Below are 22,800 nucleotides of genomic sequence, written 5' to 3'. Positions count from 1 at the left end.
CACATTTACGTAACGTGAGGTCTTTTTTTTATTAGATATTTCACTTCCTGTAGATTTCTACCACAGACTGTGGTTGTTAGAAACAACACTGGGTCACGTGTAAGTTTATTGCACTGTGCTGCCTTATCAGGTCATGACTTTGAACTCTTGGCGAAGAAGGAATTACAGCTAGTTCCTCGGCGGTGTCGTGTGTATTGTGCCACGTTGCATCTACAGTCAAGGACGGTACAATGACTTGCGATCTACTTCCTTCAATTGCTTTACAACCCGCATTGTTAACTGCTCCATTACAGATAACAAGAGCTCGTGGATCTTATTCAGGGCCATGTGTGTGGTATAAATGATGTCCTCTGACTACGCTCTGGCAGTCATCATGGCCTCTTCGCAAGTGTTGACTGATGAAGAGTGGTCAAGCGCCGTTCAGAAAAAACTCGGCACTAATGACTTCAAGATTCTCGAAGTGTCAGTTAGCGGCCTAGGGGAAGATATTGGTGGATTCCTAGGTGAACATCTCAAGGTGCGTTATTTTTCCTTAATAGAGGAGGAAGTACCGTTCAAGTTTAGCCTTCAACCTCTAAGGACTTGTAGGACTTGTATGCACAGAAATATTTGATGTCAATGACACCCACATAAGGCAAAGATTTAGTAACTGAGGGGCTCTATTCACAAAGTAAACTTGTTTCTTTTCGCGGGTTAGTTTAAGAATTATTTATTTACCACAGTTCTGAGCAGAAATTGGAACGTCTGAAGTAAAACGGTGAGGCCCCCTGTACACATAAAAACGTTCATAGACTGGATAGGTCGCAACTTTCCCTGCCTCCGTACCAACAGTCACATAAAAATTGCTGGGCGTTTAATTTTTTGTGCATACTCTTATTTTATTCAAGAATTGCATGTTCCAGTCAGGATGCGGGTTCAGCTGATCAGCAAAACACTGAGCTGTGCCTCACATGACGTTTGTTGATTGGGCTAGTCAATAAATAAACAAATAATCAAGCTATTCCGATGTCAAACCTCATAATTTAATGCATGCTTCACTTAATATGTTGCAGAGTTATGTAGATGTAGCTTCTCTTCAGGATAAATCGAAAAGATCCCAATACATTGAAAACTGAACTGTTCAAGCTAAGATCCACCAGAAAATTTTATTTTTAAAATTAAGGTCGAAATTCTTCTAAATTCTTTATAACTGTATCTGTTAATCTCGTCGTGGTTCATTCTTTGGAAAAATAAATGTTTGCTTTCAGGAATAGGGAAAGACATCTCCGGATTTGGTTTACATTTTGAGATATCATACTGTTTGAAATATGTTGGAATACAAATTTCAAGGACTCTTAATAATCAATCGCATAACACAGAACATATTTTTCACATTCTAGGAAGGGAACAATATTAAAGAATTCTATATTTTTGAAACCTTTTGGAATACAATATTTTGAAATATTCGCGTCATAACGTACGAAACGCACGGTAATGCGGTACAGGTCGGCTAAATTTAAAGCAGGTAGCCTACCTCTAATAGTTACAAACGCACTGAATATTCTTTATAAACAATTAAAACTGTTACCAGTCACAGTTTCTTTTAAATGTTGTACTTCACAAATAGTAGTTTCAATAATTTATAAACTAGCATGTGCCCGCGGCTTCGCCCGCATGTATTAATTCAACCGCGTTAGATGTTTCTTCTTAAAGATAAGACTGAGTTAGTTGAAAGTACGGTTCCATTTTTTTTTGGTTGGTATAGTGAAATCATAGTATTCCCTAACATGTTAGGGAATTAAATCAATATCGGGTAAACAAGAAATAAGTAAATAAATAATTAAAGCGATTGAAACCAATAAAAATAATTCATGAAAACAGATCTTTACTTGTATAAATATTCATCGAACAATACGCCTATATAAAGAAAATTTCAGATCACTGAGTGCCGTAGATCTGGCTGGGCAGCACGCATGCACACACACACACACACACAGCAATACTTACAGGTAGATAATTAATTCACATGGTTATGTTTAAGATACTGAATATTGTCCGATGTAACGATGTAAGTTCCCTGGGGGTACGTACATCAGAAGTTGAATTCGTTTGTCCCAGCGCATAATATGATTTCTAATTTTAAATGTGAAGGTTAAAATGTGAAGTTCGGTCTGGAGCAACTATCGAAATCTTTGTACGGAATTATTACAATGTTCAACATGTAGAGTGCTGACGTTCACCAGGAACCAAGACAGAACAGAATATTCTTGTGGTTAAGCTGACCACAACATCACAAGTGGAGGTTCATTGAATAATTACGAACTCTAAAGAAATTCCATATGTTTGGCTTTACATGTCTCCTGTTTCTATTTCAACGCGATTTGCCATTTTAATTGTACACCTTTCTGGAATGTATTTCAAGTCAGTCAATCGTAAGATTTCAAAATTAATTTCCCATACAATTATAAATGAAACTTCATTGGTCTCTCCGAATTCTTGCTCTGCCTATGAGTATCAGAAAAGTCATGGACAACTATCTCTGAGACTCCACAGGTAAAACTTCTGAAAAGTTCACTGTTGTCTAACATTAATTTCTCGTTAATTGAGTTGCACTTGGCTATTAACCCTTTCATAGGGCAGAAAACAGTCACTGTGTCGAAATAATCTGAAGTTAATTTGTTTCATTACTAACCATACATTACATTTAACACCGTACATAGCGTAGTGGTAACATAATATGTCAAGAAATTAGTTCAGTAATAGACGTGGTTGTATGATCACTAGCAAAATGACTTCCCAACAGTTTGAACAATAAATAATGAAATTTTTATAAGTCACCAATGACATACCTGAGATAAATTACTTATTACTACACTCTTCAAATAACGTTTCCACACTTCTTTCATAATTTATACAGAATAAGAGTCTTGTCTGTACATTGCCCAAAATTTAGAAACAATGTTGTTTATGTATCGGTCGTCTCTACAGTAACAAGGAAATGCACTTTTTTAATTTTCTGTCCTTTCTGTCTGCTTCTGTCTGTAAGTATCACGAGAAAATGGCTGAAGAGAATTTAATTAAAGTCGGTATGTAGAGTCGGGGAATGAGGCACTGCAATCTATGCTATAAATAATGTTATTCACGCTGAGTGAAACTGTAGTTTCAGGGAAGGCCTAAATGTTAATAATCAAATATCCATGTTATTAGTGATGCTATCGATAAATACTACATTAAAGTTATAAAATAAATCAGAAAAACAAACCAGATCCAATGGTGCAACAGCCCTGAAGGGCCATGTCCAACCAAGCGACCCCTACTCAGCCCGAGATTAGGAGGTGTCATGTGGTCATCATGACGAATCCTCTCGGCCATTATTCTTGCTTACTAGGCTGAGAATTTTAGTTATATGGAATTAAATTTCCGATCATTTATGGCTTATACATTTTTACAGTACCGGCTATGATAACAGAGATTTTCATGAATTTAGATTTTTGTTGCTATATCCAAATCAACGCCAAACCACGACAAAACGGGTGAACAGAATTTAATGAAAATCTGTATGTAAGTCTGGGAATAATGTACTACAGTCCAGGCGGTAAATAATTTTCATTCACGCTGGATGAAATGGTAGTTTAGAGGAAGGTGCCTAAATTAAGAAAATATCTATGTTAATGGTTCTATCCACAAGTTTATAATAATGAAAGGAACTGTTTGTCTGTGTGTGTATGTGTGCGCGATGCCCAGCCAGAACTGAGGCACGCAGAGACCTGAAATTTTGAACTTATGTAGATGGAACAGGGTCCGAATGCACCTCGAAGCCAGATTTTTCATTTTCGCTTTCGTTGATGAATTATGAACGAAAAACCGTCGAAAAACGCGTGTTGGGATATGAAAATCGAACGTGCTGTCACCAAGACTAAATGCATAGATTCACTGTCGCTAGGCAACGTACATAAGGTAGGTAGAGAACAGAAGTCAAGGAGCCATTTTATGTCCATGGTGTAGGAAGCCATTTTCGGTCCCATACACAAAGGACACATTCAGTCCGTAATATCGGGAAGTGTTTGTCTGTGTGTATGTGTGCGATGCTCAGGCAAATCTACTGCACGCAGAGATCTGAAATTCTTAACACAGGCATATTGTTCGATGAATATTTATACAGATACCTGTTTTCATTAATTGTTTATATTAAATTTAATCGTCCGGCTCCATGTCTAAATGGTTAGCGTGCTGACCTTTGGTCACAGGGGTCCCGGGTTCGATTACCGGCAGGGTCGGGAATTCTAACCATCATTGGTTAATTTCTCTGGCACGCGGGCTGGGTGTGTGCGTCGTCTTCATCATCATTTCATCCTCATCACGACGCGCAGGTCGCCTGCGGGAGTCAAATCAAAAGACCAGAACCTGGCGAGCCGAACATGTCCTCGGACACTCCCGGCACTAAAAGCTATACGCCATTTCACATTCTTCATTACATTTAATCGTTTTAATAATTTGTGTGTTTATTTACTTATTTACGTATTTATTATTTACCCGATATTCATCTCATTCACTAAAATGTCAGCGAATACAAGGTTTTCACTATATCAGCAATAAAACGTGAACCGTATTTTCCTTCAACTAACTCAATCTTATATTTTATTCAGAGGTAACATGTAATACATCAGTACCATTGCTTCTTACGGCTTAGCAAAATTCACTTGATTTTCAGTCGAACTGGTGTGCGCGGTGGAAATAATGAGGGTGGATAAATATTCAGTCATTGGTATATAATAGGCTGAGGTTTGAAAAAGATTGATTTAATTTCGCGTTATTTAAAATATCATTTAAGGAAAAAGCATTGTAGTTGTACGTTTAATTTGGGCTGTTTGAGACTGTCTGGTATTGTTTTAGAGCAGTGTCTTGTTCTACTTGTTTATCAACATCCCTGAATATTTGAATAAAATCGGAATAGTAGTTTTAACATAGACACAAATTAGACGGATGATCCGAGCTAAAAGGTATACGGTGAAAGTCATTTGTTATTAATACTCATTCAACGAATTAGTATAAACAGTCTTTGTTTCGTTGGCCAACATTTAAAATTTGAAATTTTCGAATATTTTGCATTCCAGTTATTCTCAATTCTCATTTTAATAATAATATCATAGTTATTCGTATTACGTGTTTCAAAAACAATAATTGGTTACGTCCATTGGCCCGGCTCTGTCACGAAATAAATCCATGATTACTCATCAGCTGGTCAGTTCTTGGTATAGGCCTACTGTGATTTATTTCGCTCTGACGTCTCTAGCCCTTGAACTTTCAACACACATTCCATTCTGCATTCGCCGTATTCTTTTGCATTACAAAATTCTTTTCTAAAATTCATCTTCTCCTGTCAGTAATACAAGATTCATATGATGATTACTTGGTTCATCGACGTACCCGATGCTTGTCCGCTGGGTATATAAACGCTAGTACCGCCTAGCCTCAGTGCAATCTTATTTTGAATAAGTAATACTGAAAATAACAATAATCACAGCCTGCTATTGTATAAGATACGGCACCTTTTTACGGAAGAACTGCTCCCTCTAAGGCTTCGGATGACAATATCACGCGTTCAAACCCAACAGAGATACTTGGGTTATTGAAAGACGTGGAGAAGTCCATTCAGCACTCCATGTTGTATAATTTTCACCTATAAAATCTCTCTTTTATCTCATTCCGTGTTAACTCCATGTTCTGTACAATTTCAAAAAACAAAACAAAAAAAACACGTCGTCATTGATTTGGAGGCAGCCCAAATGATTGCATAGGTTAGTTGAGGAGTTACTGTAATTGCCACTGGATAATATAAGGTAACGAAGTTAAAAATTTTAATAATGATTTTTTAATGTTATTTGATTTACGTCCCACTAACTACCTTTACGGTCTTCGGAGACGCCGAGGTTCCGGAATTTAGTCCCTCAGGAGTTCTTTTACGTGCCAGTAAATCTACCGACATGAGGCTGACGTATTTGAGCACCTTCAAATACCACCGAACTGAGCCAGGATCGAACCTGCCAAGTTGGGGTCAGAAGGCTAGCGCCTCAACCGTCTGAGCTAGTCAGCCCGGCTTAAAATGTTTGCATCTCATTAACAACAAATATTACCTAACAAAATTTTACGTGCTTGGCCGTTCATCACAATTCAGAGAATTCCATGTGAAACTGGAGAGGATGAAATGAGTATTTTTAAATTTTGAAGCAGTGTGTTTGAAAAATAAAGTGCTTAGAAGTACTCATTGCAGTGGAATATCAGCTTTCTGTTCAACAGCCTTCACTGTGTTCATTGTCGAATTTAGCTTAAGTTATTTCTCCAACATTAAACTATTTACAGAAATATTGTGAACAAACTATTAAAGGTAAAAATCTTAATTTCTTAAATGTTATAACGAAAAGAGTATATAGAATCCAATAACGACTGTCTTAGAAATTTAGTTTCTTATTAACATGTTATGATAAAATAATTATTCAATTTGACCGAATTCCCTACATTAAAGTATATCTTGGAAGTCTTTAGGATTTTTTTCTTCAAAACAGGAACGGAATGAGTTTACAAAACTTCAGAGGTCTTCCTTTAATTGTGCATAAGTAAATTTATTTGTACATTAATTAATCATAAGTGATATCGTACATTTAGAGCTATCGAGCAGGTGGCAGATTCCCTATCAGTTCTTTACCTAGTCTTTTCTTAAATGATTTCAAAGAACATGTACAGAACACTTCTCTTGATAAATGACTACAATCTCCAAGTCACCTTCCTATAAAAGGATATTTGTTCCAATGTGTCCTTGAATTCGAAATTTATTTTCATATTGGGACTTTTCCTACCTTTGAAAGCTCTACTAAAGTTTATTCGTCTACTAATGACATTTCACGCCCTCTCCATTGACAGCTCGGAACATTTCGCTTCGTAGAGTATCCCGTCTCCTTACTTTCATGCCCTCCCAGTCAAAAGTTTGCAACATTTTCGTAACACTACTCTTTTGTCGGAAATCATCCTTAACAACTCGTGCTGCTTTTCTTTAGATCTTTTCCATTTCTCGTATCAAGTAATCCTGGTGTGGGTTTCTTATACTTATAGCAGAGACTTATATGCCCTTTCCTTTACATCCTAACTTATTGTTTGTCCATTCGTTGTCCCATCTCTCTACAGGATCGGGTATGATGTGAGATGAATCTCCCCATAAGAGGAGTTAATGAGTTGACTGACGTGATATATGATATTAGAAAGGGAAAGGGTGAAACCCTGTACCGGCACATAGCTTATTCCTGTCGAATAGCACCGAGAGGTCTGCTTGAGGCATAACGTCACCATCCGACAGCGTCATACGTCCTCACTCTATATCCGCACTGCGGAGAGGTTAGGAATTCAATTCAGGCTTTTGGCACGCAATTTAGTGATTAGAAATGGTATACCACAATCTCCCCTGCCCTGCCGGCCAATATTGTGATGGTGAAAATGTTTTCGACCAACGGGACTCAAACCGGTTAACCACGTTGTCAGATCGTTTAGACCTTAACGTCTTAACGATCATGGCCACCAGGCGGGCTCATTTACATCCCCTAAATACTCTCATGACAATGCAGAGAGATCTGTAATCTTTATCTACAACCTCGTTAACTTGATTACCCAAATGAAGATCTTCCCTGATGCTGAACCTTGGTCCACGGTTTCGATTCACGGCTGGAACAGGGAATTGAACTTTCATTGGTTACTTCCTCCGGCTCGGGGGTTGGGTGTTTGTGTTGTCTTCCGAGACAAAGATGCGCAGGTCGCTTGTCAGAAGTCAACTCCAAAGACCTGCACCAGGCCTCTTCGGAGGCCTCAAACGATTTTTATCAGTTCGTCAAGCAATTCATCATACATTTCAATAAGTAAAAGAGTATTGGGCAATGCAATGAAATAGACTATCGAAAACCCAATATTTTGATGGTATAATAATAATTTCGTGTGGCTATTTCTAGCCGAATGCAGCCCTTGCAAGGCACACCCTCCAATGAGGGTGGGCGGCATCTGCCATGTGCAGGTAACTGCGTGTTATTGTGGTGGAGGATAGTGTTATGTGTGGTGTGTGAGTTGCAGGGATATTGGGGACAACACAAACACCCAGCCCCCGAGTCATTGGAATTAACCATTGAAGGTTAAAATCCCCGACCCGGCCGGGAATCGAACCTGGGGCCCTCTGAAACGAAGGCCAGTACGCTGACCATTCACTCAACGAGTCGGACATTTTGATTGTAAAATAGCAGTATTATTCAGTAACCAAATAAATTCATCAGAACAGGTAAGATAACTCATTTTAAAATAGCAATATTTTCAGGAGGATGTCACGTAGGGAATTAAAACCACACAGCACTAATCTTAAACTACGTGCGTATAAAGAGCATAATCATAATTATAAGGATAAGAATTACTGAGGTGTTTAGCTACTATCTCTGGATGCCTGGGTTCTATTCCCGGCTCTGCCACGAAATTTGAAAAGTGGTACGAGGGTTGAAACGGGGTGACTCAGTCTCTGGAGGTCAACCGAGTAGAGGGGTTTTCCATTCGTACCTCAGCCATCCTCGAAGTGGTTTTCCGTGATTTTCCACTTCTCCTCCAGCCAAATGCTCAGATGGTATTTAACTTAAGGCCATGGCCGCTTCCTTCCTTCTTTCTTGTCTGTCCCTTCCGATTTTCCCATCCTCCCATACGGCCGCTATTCAGCATAACAGGTGAGGCCGCCTGGGCGAGGTACTGGTTCTCCTATCCAGTTGTATACCCAACCCAAAATCTCACGCTCCAGGACACTGCCCTCGAGGTGGTAGAAGTGAGGTCCCTCGCTGAGTCCGAGGGAAAAACCAATACTGCAGGGTAAACAGGTTAAGGAAGACAGCATGAATTAGAGGTATGAACTGGTGGTGGTGGTGGTGATTATTGTTTTAAGAGGAAGTACAACTAGGTAACCACCCTCTTTATAACACTAATCAGGGAGAAAAAGTGGAAGGAGTCCGACACTTCGAAAAATGAAGGTGTCGGCCAAAGAACCACGAAGGGCGTAAAACTGAAAAACTCCCTAGGATTCGCAAAGGTAATACCGTCAGGATTGGAAAAGAACAAGAGTTGACCAAGGGGGGTCGGATAGGATATATGAAAGTGAGGAGCCTTGCACAAGTAAGTGGAAGCAATACCAGGATTCAGCTAAGTTCCTCATGGTAGCCAACCCACGCTCTAAAGTCCAGAGCTCCTGTGGCCCCTTTCAGTCGCTCTGCCATATAACAGCCACATAACAGCATAATGGTAGATCTTGAGATATGGGGAATGTTGATATAGGAATCGCTGACGAAGGAATTAGGGCTCCCGAAACATGTACGTGTGAAACATTGTAAAACATCAGCCATCCAGCGGGTAGGCTTCCTCCAATTCAACCATTTATAATAATAAGAATACATTCAAGGACATGGCGGGAGGTTTGATCCGCTCTGTTTAAAATCCAATTCAACAACAGCAAAGCACCACTTCATCTGGCCTGATAGAATCAATTATACAATTAAATCCTAAGGTGTCATGTACTTTAATGACAAATCACTTTATCCTAGAAAGGGTTTTAACAAAAACAAGACGAAGATTTTAAATCTGGTAGTATGATAGTTGATTTTTTTAATGGGCCTACACTTAAGTGGAATACAACAAAACAAACAGTAACAAGAAATATTTTAACTTTGACCGACACTTCTAAGGAATTCATCTGAAGTGTTAATACTTACAATATAAGAAAAACCATTTAAACTTTTTACAAGCGTTCTAAAGTGTTATATTATGCTGTAATGTGTTCTATCACAACATACGATATCAAAAAATGGACAGTGTGTGTACATGGTTAAGGATAATGTTATATATGACGATGTTTTATGTAGAACAGTATAATGTTAGATCTTGAGATATGGGGAATATTGATATAGAAATCGCTGATGAATGAAGTTGGGGCTCCCGAAACATGTAAGTGTGAAACATTGTAAAATATCAGATATTGATAATATATTGACATAGAAATCGCTGATGAATGAAGTTGGGGCTCCCGAAACATGTACGTGTGAAACATTGTAAAATATCAGATATTGATAATATATTGACAGGGTGGACCAAATAATCACCCATTGTACATTATATGAAGCTAGTCAATATGGACCAACTAACAGACCGAAAATGGTCAATTTTGTCAAAGGTTTTTTAATATGTTACAGAAGAATGATGAAGTTGAGGTGAGTAGATCGAATCCTGAAAGAAGAGATACTGAATCGAATTGGAGAGAGGAAAATGATTTGATGAAATTTGACGAAGAGAAGAGATATTATGATAGGACAGATGTTATTTATTTACTTATTTCTTCGTCTTCACCTCGAAACACCCATCTTAGAGGTACGTCAGATCAATCTTTTCTTAGATGGTTGTGCTCTTTTTTATCTCCCAATTGTTCTTCATTCTATATGATCTGCTCCTTCTTCCCTCCTGTGATATCTGAATCGGTTTTCTGGTGTTGATCTTAACGTGGAACCTCTTAGTTTTTTCTTTGGTCACGGTCTTTAACATGAATTCCAAAGAAATCTCAACTCCTATCTTCCCCACCTGCTCTTGTACTTAGGAGATTTGTTCTTTTGCTTCCAAGTCGTCAGCAAATGCCAAACACTTAATCGTGGTTCCTTTGTATTTTGTTCCAAGTCTCATCCCCCCTCTCCTTCTTGCGTCCCATTTCCTCACAACATTTTCATGTGCAGAGTTGAACAGCAGTGGGTAGAGACCATCTCCTTGCCGGACCCCTGTTCTGATCTCAAGAGGTTCTGATAGTTCGCCCATGAATCTTACTTTAGAGACCGCATTTATGAGCGTCTCCTTGATGATGTTTAAAGCTTTCCCATCCAAGCCAAACCCCTCCAAAATACTAAACAACGATTCTCTGTCTATGGCAGGGATGGCGAACCTATGCCACGCGTGTCACTAGGTGACACGCGAACACGATTTGGGTGGCACGCCACATGAACATAATAATGTTTTTATATACGTCTTGTACTACAGACAGTTCATATCTTATAGTGTTTCACGTGTAAGAAATAAATATCGAAAATATAAATACTAGTTCCATTCGGACGTGCAATATGGCAACAATGCTACACTGATAGGTCCGAAAGTCAAGTGAGATAACAGTGTCGTTTCCTGGTGGTTTTGTATACGCACATCACAAACATGTTTCGGTGCCGAAAAGAACAGAAACTTAACAAAGGTTGTGACCGTACTTTTCAAGAACTCTAGACAAGGGAATTCGGACTGATAGAAAGATGTGTTGCCTGTGTTCGAAAACAATTGTATCCCCACATTTAATGTAAAGCTCAATTTCGAGACTAATCATTCAAATGTTTGTTCCATTTCAAATGAAGAAAGAAGGGAGTTCGTTTCACAAATTATCGAACATTATACAAAACTAACTAGTTCTTTTGTATCATCTTTCCGGCCCGGGAATAATATCAGTGCGGCTGTTTCCATCTGTTTCACTGCATAGTACAGCATGCATGGGAAACCGATTTCTCAAGGTGAGTTGTTGAATGAAATTTTCTTACTGACATCCGACACATTTTTGAAAACTTCCCTAACAAACAACTAATAATTAACAGAATTGAAGGAATGTCAGCCTGCCGAACTGCTGCCGAGGATAGAATAGCCGGGCTGAGTGGCTCAGACGGTTAAGGCGCTGGCCTTCTAACCCCAACTTGGCAGGTTCGATCCTGGCTCAGTCCGGTGGTATTTGAAGGTGCTCAAATACGACAGCGCCGTGTCAGTAGATTTACTGGCACGTAAAAGAACTCCTGAGGGACTAAATTTTGGCACCTCGGCGTCTCCGAAGACCTTAAAAAGTAGTTAGTGGGATGTAAAGCATATAACATTATTATTATTAGGATAGAATGATAAAAAATGAGTGAAGAATTTTCCGAGCAATTGAAAGCTAATTTGGATAACACCCACATATATGTTTTGATGAAAGCATGAATGTGACCTTACAAACAAGGATAGCTGTGATAAAGAAGAAATTAGTTTAATTGTTGAGCATACAAACTATGACAACATGGAAAGATAATGACGCTAATGGAGGAAGTGAAGTCCATTCGCAATATTACTACTTTTAATTTTTATACCTAATAATTTGTCTTTACAAGTTGCTTGACGTTGCACTGACACAGATAGGTCTTACGGCGACGATGGCATAGGAGAGGCATACGAGTGGGAAGGAAATCGCCATGGCCTTAATTGAAGTACAGCCCCACGGAACATGCAATCAAATGTATTTATAAGATATATGTGTAATAAATAAATGAATCAGTAAATAAATAAATAACATATTATGAAACATAATGGGGAATACAGAAAGGAAGTCGCGGGATGTGGGGTTGTGAGTTGTAGACATTCCTTAATGGAAAACAAGTGACACAGTCAACTGTTGAGAATAATAAACCAGACATAAAATGGCACACTTGTTGGAAAAAGTTCGCCACCCCTGGTCTATGGAATCGCAAGTTTTTTTGGAAGTTTACAGAAGTCACCATATATGGTTTCGCCCTATGCTTCTGGTATGCTAAAATGTTTCTGAGGTTTAAGATCTGTTCAGGCGAGATCTTTCTTTCCTAAACCCTGCTCGATACTCTCGAAGTTGGCAACCCAACTGAGGTTCTGCTCTTTGTAGTAATGATCTGGACAATATCTTGTAGGTCACATCCACCAGTGAAATTCCTCTGTAGTCGTTGGGATCCGATTTAGAACCTCTTTTGTGAAGAGGGTGTATCAGGGCCATTTTTCGTTCCCCTGGAATAACCTCAATTCTTCCATATCTCTTCACAACGTTTTTGGAGTAATAAAATTACATTTTTGCTTGCATACTTCCTTAATTCAGCTGTTATCTGATTTCCCCCCGATGACTTGAAATTTTCCAAACGAGTTAGTATTGTCTGGATCTCACTTATAGATGAGGGTTTAGAGTGATGGTTGGCGGATGACTTCGGTCCACCATCGAACGCCATCTTTTGGAGTGGTTCTTCGCAATTTAGAAGTTCCTTGAAATATTCTGCTAGTATCTTACAGTTGCCCCTGTTGCTATACGCCGTGTTCCCATTTTTATCCTGAAGTTGGAGACTTGGTTGGGTCATATCTGTTTAGCTCCTCCCTACAATGAAATGGCGTATGGCGTTTAGTGCCGGGAGTGTCCGAGAACAAGTTCGGCTCGCCAGTTGCAGGTCTTTCGATTTGATGCCTGTAGGCGACCTGCTTGTCGTGATGAGGGTGGAATGATGATGACGACGACACATACACCCAGTAACCGTGCCAGCGAAATTAACCAATCATGGTTAAAATTTCCGAACCCGCCGGGAATTGAACCCGGGACCCTTGTGACCAAAGACCAGCACGCCAACCATTTAGCCAAGGAGCCGGTCCTTCCTGAAGATCCGATAATAGTTTCTCATGTTGTTCTTAGCAAAGTTGTCATTTTTCTTCATGAGTAGTTAGTCCTCGGTAGAATAGGCTTAGCCTATGTATCATTGGGCCACAAGCCCACCGCGAGTTTTAAAGAAATATTCTGGAAGGAGTGCAAGTGTATCGCCTCCTACCCTTTTGATTATGGCCAATTATATTCAATATTTTTATTTTTACATTAAGGCCGTTTAGTATGGGCACTTATGGTTTCTGTTTACGTTTTGTAAAATAATGTGAAAAAACTGTTGAGCAGAAGTGACTGTAAATACATTATTTGAAGAAACTTGTGGCTCTGAGAGGCTGGACTATATTAACTTTTGGATCTCAGACACCTAGGCTATGTAATTTAGTGGAGCAAACATGCTCTTGAAAATAGTATGCCTGTTCAGGGCTACAGTACTCATCCCCTTGTATATTATCATGTTGATGATTCTCTCTAGTTTTGTACCTGATTTTGGACTTTAAGTCATTGTTGTTGTGGGAACTAACGAGCTCATTATTATGTTGTAGTTGTTTTTCAGATTTTCTATCTATCAAATTTTAAGAAAAAAGGAGGGAAAAAATTCAAAATTTAGTGCTTTAACTTATGCTCTGGTCATTTCCTTGTCCGCCCATTCACCCCGGCACCTTCTTACACCTCTGTAATGCACAGAATTTCCGGAACAATAATAATAGTAATAATAAGAATGGTACGTGGGCTCCGAACAGGTCTGGATCAGGTCTTTCAAGTTGACGCCGTATAAGCTTAAGGTGACCTACGCATCTGTGGAGATCGGCCCCTACCTATGATGAAATCTAATGCTGAAGACCGTACACACACCCAGCTCCCAACTATTGGAATAAATAGATGAGGGTTAAAATTCCAACCCGGCCGGGAATCGAACCCGAGACCAACTGGGCCAAAGACCAGCACGTTAACCATTTAGCCATGGAGCAGTAAATGATAATAATTATATACTACTACTACTAATAATGATAATAATAATAATGGTTGCGAGAGAAGCAGCAATGGCCAGGTACAGCAGACTCGGCATTTGCCTGATGTGAAAATGGGATCCACAGAAAATCATTTATCAGGGCTGTCGACAGTGGGATTCAATCTCGCTATATCTCGAATGCAAGGATGGCTTCGAACCACGTAGCCGACTCGCTCAGTAGTACTGGTAATGTAGGACTGAAAGTCCTCGTATTACTCCGTACCATAGGCAAAGGGGTTGAGGCGACTAGGAAATTCGCTCAGTCAGGCAGAATACCGTTTATCGCGTTTCACTGTTTCGTCATTTCCTACAAGAAAAGTTGACCTACTGTACACATGGATTGTGTTACAAGCAAAAGCATTATAATTCTGCTAATCGCCAAAAACTGTTACTAAAAAAACTTATTTTAAATATGATACGTCTTTGTGCTTTTCTAAGGTTGGTGAACTGGTATACCGCACACGTAGATGGCATAATTTATACAGTTACATTATTCGATGTAATCTATTAAAAGTAACGCACTTACAAGCGGACGAAACTGTATGGATGGCTCTTAAATTATGGCGTCACAATTTCGCCGTGGTACCACCCAGAGCGCTGTATCAGTCATATTGGCCACTATAGTGTTCTTTCTAGCTCGGTGGCACAGACACACTGAACTTTTTGCCACCTTTACATTATTGGCCTGCAATGCATTCTTGTGTTTGCAGAAGCATACCGGCCCGGTCTAGAAAGCCAAGAATAACGACCGAGAGGATTCGTCGTGCTGATCACATGACACCTTGTAATCTGCAAGGATCTCGGGCTGAGCAGCAGTCGCTTGATAGGCCAAGGTCCTTCAGGGCTGTAGTGACATGGGGTTAAGTTAGGTTAGAAGCATACAGGATTGTTAGAAACCATTATAGGGACGTATGTGGAGTAACATGAACAAAGATAACCAGCAATAAACAAATATTAGTAGCAATATAAATAGAGAAAGGTGAATTATCAATATTTTATCTAGTGGCCCTATTAACATGATCACCCGCTGCACATAGGGCAGAGGACAGACCTCGTCGCGCAAAGCACAAATCCTCCGCTCAGAACATTCATGATCAAATATTGCCCTAAATAACAACATTTTGACCCAAAACCACTTCAGTTTCGGAGAAGTGCACCACATGTACAACCAGAACGAATTCCCAGTTGCAAACGAGTTGAGTTTTCCTTGTGCGTTAAATACAAATACGAACCATTCACTTTTTGGAATGTCTAGCTAGCTCTGTGATATTGAAAGAAAATTTAATTTGGGTCGCTGCAGTTAGTATGAACTAGCGGTGCGCGTGAAATTTGTGGTTCCCACAAATCGCAATTTTTAATCGTACAGCAAATATCCAACGGCTTGAAGCGTATCAAGTCTCCTTATTTGTGTTCCTTCTTCCTGGCCATTTCCCCAATTTATTTGAGTCGGCATTTCGTGTAAATTTCGCCCAGTTTTATTAGCGAATGCCCTTGCTGAAGCCAACCAAGCATGGAGGGGTGTATTAGCGCTTCTCTGGTGGTGGTTGTTGTGTGATGTGCATTAAGACGAACGCATGGACCCAGTCTCCGAACCAGAAGAATTAACCGTAATCAGTTCAGATACACGGCCTGTCCTGGAGTCGACCAAGGTCCCTTTGAACCGAGTCACTGCGCTGATCGTTTAGGGAAAGAGCCGAACATGTTCTCGGAGTTTGATGTTAAAAACAAACATAAAATTTCACGAAAATTTTAATCCCACGAAAGCTGTGGAGAAAAGTAATGTTTCCCAATGGGCTAAAAATGCTTATTCTTGCGTACTTGAGCTGTTCTACTTCTGAGCACCAATTTCGTTCACTAGATTGGACTTCATAGCGAGTTTGGGAGTTTTATATATTTCTAGGGATCTCATCGGTATCGTCGCCAACCAAATTTTAAATTTAAAGTGTGTCAGCATGTCTTTTGAGATGAAAAAATGAAATGGCGTATGGCTTTTAGTGCCGGGAGTGTCCGAGGGTAAGTTCGGCTCGCCAGATGCAGATGCGCGTCGTGATGAGGATGAAATGATGCTGAAGACGACACATACACCTAGCCCTCGTGCCAACGAAATTGACCAATTAAGGTTCAAATTCCCGACCCTGCCGGGAATCGAACCCGGTACCCCTGGGACCAAAGGCCAACATGCTAACCATTTAGCCATGGAGCCGAACGTCTTTTGAGATAATTTCTATTATCTATACAACTTCCAAATTGAGATACTTTGACTTTCAACTATTTCCATACCCTTCCCTTTTTGTTAATGGTTCCTGTGGTTTCATCTTTCAAATGCTCTGATGGCGTGTTGCAGGTGAAGGTGACTGTGGTGACTCAGAGCAAGCAGCAGCAGCTGGCCTTCTTCGCCAAGAGAATTCCTAACAGTAATGACACCTCTCACAATGAACTGATTAACTCCAGTAAGGGATTCCCCAAGGAAACAGGAGTATTCTCAAGGCTCTTTAGCCTATATCCTGAATGCAATCAGCCTTGGGGTCCACGGTGCTATTTTGTGCGGCCTGACGTGATCGTACTGGAGGACCTCATGGAGCAGAAGTTTCGTCTTGTAGGGCGCAGGAGTTTCTTGGACTATTCCCATTGTGAACTCGTTCTACGAGCTTTGGCCGCTTTCCACGCAGGTTCCATCATCATAGAAGAAAATAACCAGCACAAACTAAACGAACTGTATCCTGACCTTCTGTTTGAGAATCTTTTTGTGGATGATAACAATTTTAAAACGAACTTGTGGTTCCATTCCGCTGTCGAAACAGTGGTATCCTCAGTGAGATTACTAAGAAAGTACAAACGAAATACTGATATTAGTAAAATTAACCTGGAAAAACTCAAGAAATTTTTGTACCAAATGTACGAGCTGATCAAACCATCAAAGAAGTACAGAAATGTCGTGACTCACGGTGATCTCTGGATAAATAACCTCCTTTTTAAGTACGATGACGATGATGATGAAACTCCGGTGGATCTGCGATTGGTGGACTATCAGTTGGTACGGTACACCCCTCCAGCGGTCGATATCATGTCGTTTCTTCACCTCGACACCACTCAGGACTTCCGCAGGGTCAACGAGAAGAAACTCTTGTCGTTGTATCACACCAGCCTGGGAGAAGAGCTCGCCCGTCATGGTTACCAGGTAGAAGATTTCCTCCCCTGGTCGGAGTTCGAGGAGACTTGCGAGGTTTACAAGGCTCTGGGCTGCATCATCGCACCCTGTTACCATCATTTCAGCACGTTTACTGAAGAAGTTCTCAAGGACCATATGGCTCAAGATGGCTTCAACGAGTTCTTTTTTGGAAACAGATGTGAACTCGTGGAGAAGTGCTGCGATGAGGATGACTTTTATCGGAAGAGAGTGATAACTGACCTCGAGGAGTTAATTGAGTTCGTGAACATAAAACTATCGAAAAAAGTACAGGGTACTTGTAACAGCTGTTACTGCAAAAATGAAATGAAAAGTCCTGAAGAAGTTCAACTTGGAGTTTAAATTGATAGACTCGTATGTAAATGCTATATTGAAACAAATAAATATGTTCATGACTGATGTAGTGATGATATTTGTTGTTTCTTTGACTATTATCTTAATTCAACATTGTTTCACAAAAAATGTCATCTTGGTAGAGACCATGTGAGCCCTTAGAGAATTGAAAGACAAAGGAATCCGCTATCTTAACCTCTGCACGAAGTGGGATAGATTTGTTAACACTTTGCCAGGCGACCCTTGGGCCAGGAATCAACTTGGTACTCATTTGTAATATAGAATGAGTATACCTTCTGCACAAATGCCGTATGCCTCTCCAGAAGAGTTGATGCGGTGATAGTATCTCATCGGGAACACTGTAAATACGTAGGTGTTATTATATAGAATGATCTTCATTTGGGTAATCATATTAAGGAGGTTGTTAAGAAGGATTACGGATTTCTTCACATGGTTATGAGAGTATTTAGAGGTTGTAGTAAGAATATAGAGGAGAGGACGTATACGTCTCCGGTAAGATCCCAATTAGAGTATGGTTCCAGTATATGAGACCCACATCACAACTACTTGATACGAGAACTGGAAAAAAATCCAAAGGACTTCTTCTGGATGATTTCCGACAAAGGAGTACTGTTACGAAAATGTTGCAAACTTTGGTCTCGGAAGACTCGACTCTGTGTTATGTTTAGAGCTATCAGTCGAGAGATGACATTATTAGACGAATAGCTTGAGCGGTGTTTTCAAATCTAGGAAAGATAAGTTGGAGTTCAAGAGGAAAAATTGGGACAAGTATTGATTTATAGGACTAGGAGTATGGGATTGGAGTAAGTTATCAAGGAAAATGTTCGGTACATTTCCAAGTTATTTGAAAACGTTTGAGTAAAAGCTAGGTAAACAACTGATAGGGTATCTGCCGCCTAGCCGACAGTCCAAATACAGGTAATTGAAGTGTACATCTCGTTTTTAAATATTTAGACTTCCAGACAGGCAATCAAACCCACGCACTTCCACGTGAAACGAGCACTCCTTTAGACCTCTAATAAAACAAACTACGTGGAAGAACTTGTAGACTGAACTCTTCATATGTAAGACTGAATATTAGGTTTCTTCAGTATGGACGTGTAAATTCCAAATTTCCATCATCCAAGTGTGACGATGACGTTGGTAATTGCCTGCACAAGGGGAAAATACTACTCTAGTCTTCTTGGCGAGTCAAGAGAATCTTCCCGCGGGATATTTGAACGACAGACACGTGCTATTCCTGTAATGGAGGAGCGACTAGCAGGTGTTTCATAATTGACGCACCTTGCTTAGCACGAGCAGTCACCTATGAGGCAGTAACATACAGTAGAATCGCCTTCAAACACAGGCTCCTTTGACGCTGTATTGCTATGTATACTGTAGGTACGCGAAATAAGATAAATAAATGCCTTTAAGCATTAAATCTCACCATCATAAATGAATCGTATATCACTTGAACAGAAATTTGAAGTGATTTGAAGAAGTGAAATGTGAGAGAATAGTATGCGTTCCAATATTATCCGGAAATCGTATCACATTTATACGTTTATATTAGGCATGTTACATTGAATAAGCAAAACATAATGGCACACACCATATTATTATTATTATTATTATTATTATTATTATTATTATTATTATTATTATTAATATTATTATTATTATTATTATTATTATAAGTATATGAAGAAGAATAACAAGAATGTGAATACGCTACTTGTTAGTTCGCTAATGACATTGATGATGATGATGATGATGATGATGATATTGATGACGGAGTTACAGTGATTTCTTCTTCTTCTCCTCTTTCCTCTTCTTCCTTGACCCCCTTTTCTTCCTCTTCTTCTCCCCAACTCTCTGGATAATTCTGTAGCTTTCGCGGCTCGATCTCAAATTCTGCTAACAGATATTAACTATCTGCCATGTCCTTAAAGTCATTTTCATTTATTCATGTACTCTACAGACTAGCTGCTTCGTGTCTGAACGTATTGCTTTACCCGTCTTTGGAAGCATACATACAAGTAAAAAAGAAAAAGAGACTTAGAATACCCAATGACCGAACTCGATAGCTGCAGTCGCTTAAGTGCGGCCAGTATCCAGTAATCGGGAGATAGTGGGTTCGAGCCCCACTGTCGGCAGCCCTGTAGATGGTTTTCCGTGATTTCCCATTTTCACACCAGGCAAATGCCGGGGCTGTACCTTAATTAAGGCCACGGTCGCTTCCTTCCCATTCCTAGGCCTTTCCTATCCCATCGTCGCCATAAGACCTATCTGTGTCGGTGCGACGTAAAGCAAATAGCAAAAAAAAAAAAAAAAAAATGACGCCATTAACACACCCATCTCTAGCTAAACCTACATTAGGCTGTACGTTTGATTTTCCGGTGTACAAAATTACTTTGATAACAACACCGACAGAGAGATTACTATCGCAACTCATGCACAGATATTCACAACACGTGACAAAGACAAACTGCTCATCCGATTGACGAAATTGTGGCCATTTTTTTAATTCGCAGGGCGCATGAACTTATTAGCCTTCTTTCTGTGCGTTAGGAGACCGTTCATACCTCTTCGCCGCTCTCTGAACCATAAATAGTTTAAATGCTTGAGGAGAAGCTTCTCTTAATTCGCCGAACACACTGTAGTCATCATTCCCTCTTAACACAGATCAGAGGAAAAAATGGATAGGCTAAAATGCCATAGAGAGCCTGAACATGAGAGACACTCGGGGCGTCGCTGGTCTAATGGCACTATTTTACAAGTTGTTTCACGTCGCACCGACACAGATAGGTCTTATGGCGATGATAGGACAATGAAAGGGCTAGGAGAGGGAAGGAAGCGGCCGTACCTTAATAAGGTATCGACATTTAGCTCAGGAGAGAACATTAGTCGATCAAGAGAGGAGCCTATCTGGAGAGAGTGGAAGCAATGACAGACACCGCGAGGGAGCCTGTGGTCAGCAAACTATGTCCGGAACCCTTACGACAGACAGGGGGTAACGAGGATGTATTTTATGTCCCTCCCTCAAGTGTTGTTTGGGGTAATTACAAAACACGTGCACTATACAGTCTCCAGTTCGTTGTTGCCTAATGGATTTCTTAACTATTTCCAACACTAGCTGTTAACCCGCTATGGGGGTGTAATTTCTGCTCAATGATATTAGAGAATTCGAGGCCGAGACTTCCAACCCCATATTTAAGGATTGCTCTTTCCTCATTATTCGATGATGATGATGATGATGATGATGCTTGTTGTTTAAAGGGGCCTAACATCGAGATCATCGGCCCCTAATGGTACGAAATGATATAACAAATATTCAAATTCATCCACTGACTAAAATAAAATAAAAAATGTCATGAAGAATGAATGGATGGACATGAACCCTACAAAAACAAAAACAAACAAACAAACAAACAAACAAAAAACAAACAAACAAACAAACAAACAAAAAGAAGGTAGTTAGAGTATTACTGACCAAGGGACCATTTATAAAGCACAATGATTCTTAAGGTCTGAAGGGGTGCTAAATTCACGTCTAAGGCCCCACAGAATGGTACATGTCGCGAGTAAAGTAGAACCATGGTATTTGTCATTTTGGGGTACTGATCAAAAGTAGCGAAGACTCACGGTGGTCCACACAAGATGGTACTACTCACAAGTATTGCAATTCGTACAAGGAACGCAGACCTATGGTGTTTCTCACACAATGGCGCCACTCATAGCCAACGCAAACCGCTAAGGCTCCTCACTTAGCTGTACTAGTCACGGACGCCGGTATTCCCGTGGTATTCCTCACATAATGGGTACCAATCACAGGCAACGCTGACCCACGGTGCCGCTCATATAGCGGTACAACTCACAGGCTACGCCCAGACTCGCGGTGTTGCTCACATGGGTACAACGCACGGGTACTGGAATCCACCAGGCCAGACTTTTTACTGCAACTAATCACAAACCTATTTCGTACCAATTTAGTGATACTACTCGCAAGTACATGCAACCCATGGTGTTCCACGCATGATGGTACGAATCAAGAGTAGTTTCATGGTTCTAATTCAATCATCCCTTGGTCGCCCCTTGTAGTCGCCTCTTACGACAGGCTGGGGATACCGCGATTGTATTCTACATGTGGGTCCCCCACCCGCAGGGGGTCCTCATTATTCGAGTGATCATTGCTTTTTATTCAGTTTCTCATTTCAACAGACGTTTTCGCTATCTCCCTGATAAATTAAGGATAATGACTACGCTGTTTTACCGTACGAATTGCAGTAAGGTTCATATTCCTGCTAAGGATAATTTGGATTTGTTTGGGTTTCGAACAGCCCTAATTGCTGAACCAACCAAAAAGCGTAGACAATCAACAGAATGTGACTGCTCCAGTGCTGACACATCAAGAACCAGAGTCGTGAAAATCCCTGCTGTAGACAAAAGGCTCGATGGACCTGTGACCGCTGGCCTGAAGTTGATGAATTAAATTCGGCAAGGTGCTGCCGCCAAAAGGACTGTAAAAGCAGAACTCGTACTTGATGTATGAAATGTAATGTATTCTTGTGTTTGAACAAAGATTTTAACTGTTTTAAATCGTTCCACACTGTAAAAAATAGAACATTTGATCATGTACTGAGCTGAATTTGGTTTCTTGTGTAAGGAGTGAATTAAGTCCTGACACGCACAATTGTGCGTGTGCCCTTTCTCATATGTTAGCTTCATTTTGCAAAATAAACTATCAATATAATATCTATTTAAGAGCATTTTAGTCAGTTCTTGACGTACAAGAAAAGT

At 40.1% G+C, this 22,800-nt stretch overlaps 1 protein-coding gene across 1 annotated transcript; it reads left to right on the top strand.

Annotated features, from left to right (window-relative positions):
* Positions 1 to 324: 324 nt before the first annotated feature.
* Positions 325 to 18,076, top strand: LOC136877517 (uncharacterized). Its single transcript, XM_067151631.2, has 2 exons — positions 325 to 517; positions 16,822 to 18,076. The coding sequence occupies exons 1-2, from the start codon at positions 341 to 343 to the stop codon at positions 18,004 to 18,006; spliced, it is 1,362 nt and encodes a 453-aa protein (XP_067007732.2). The 5' UTR covers positions 325 to 340; the 3' UTR covers positions 18,007 to 18,076.
* Positions 18,077 to 22,800: the final 4,724 nt, after the last annotated feature.

This window comes from Anabrus simplex, chromosome 7 (assembly GCF_040414725.1).
Source record: "Anabrus simplex isolate iqAnaSimp1 chromosome 7, ASM4041472v1, whole genome shotgun sequence".
Taxonomy (NCBI): Eukaryota; Metazoa; Arthropoda; class Insecta; order Orthoptera; family Tettigoniidae; genus Anabrus; species Anabrus simplex.
Note: the sequence above shows the minus strand (reverse complement) of the source record. Positions and strands in the feature narration are given on the sequence as shown.

Coding starts and splice junctions, on each gene's coding strand:
- LOC136877517 (XM_067151631.2), top strand. CDS start 341: ATGATGTCCTCTGACTACGCTCTGGCAGTCATCATGGCCTCTTCGCAA. Junction 518..16,821: donor TCCTAGGTGAACATCTCAAG/GTGCGTTATTTT, acceptor GGCGTGTTGCAG/GTGAAGGTGACTGTGGTGAC.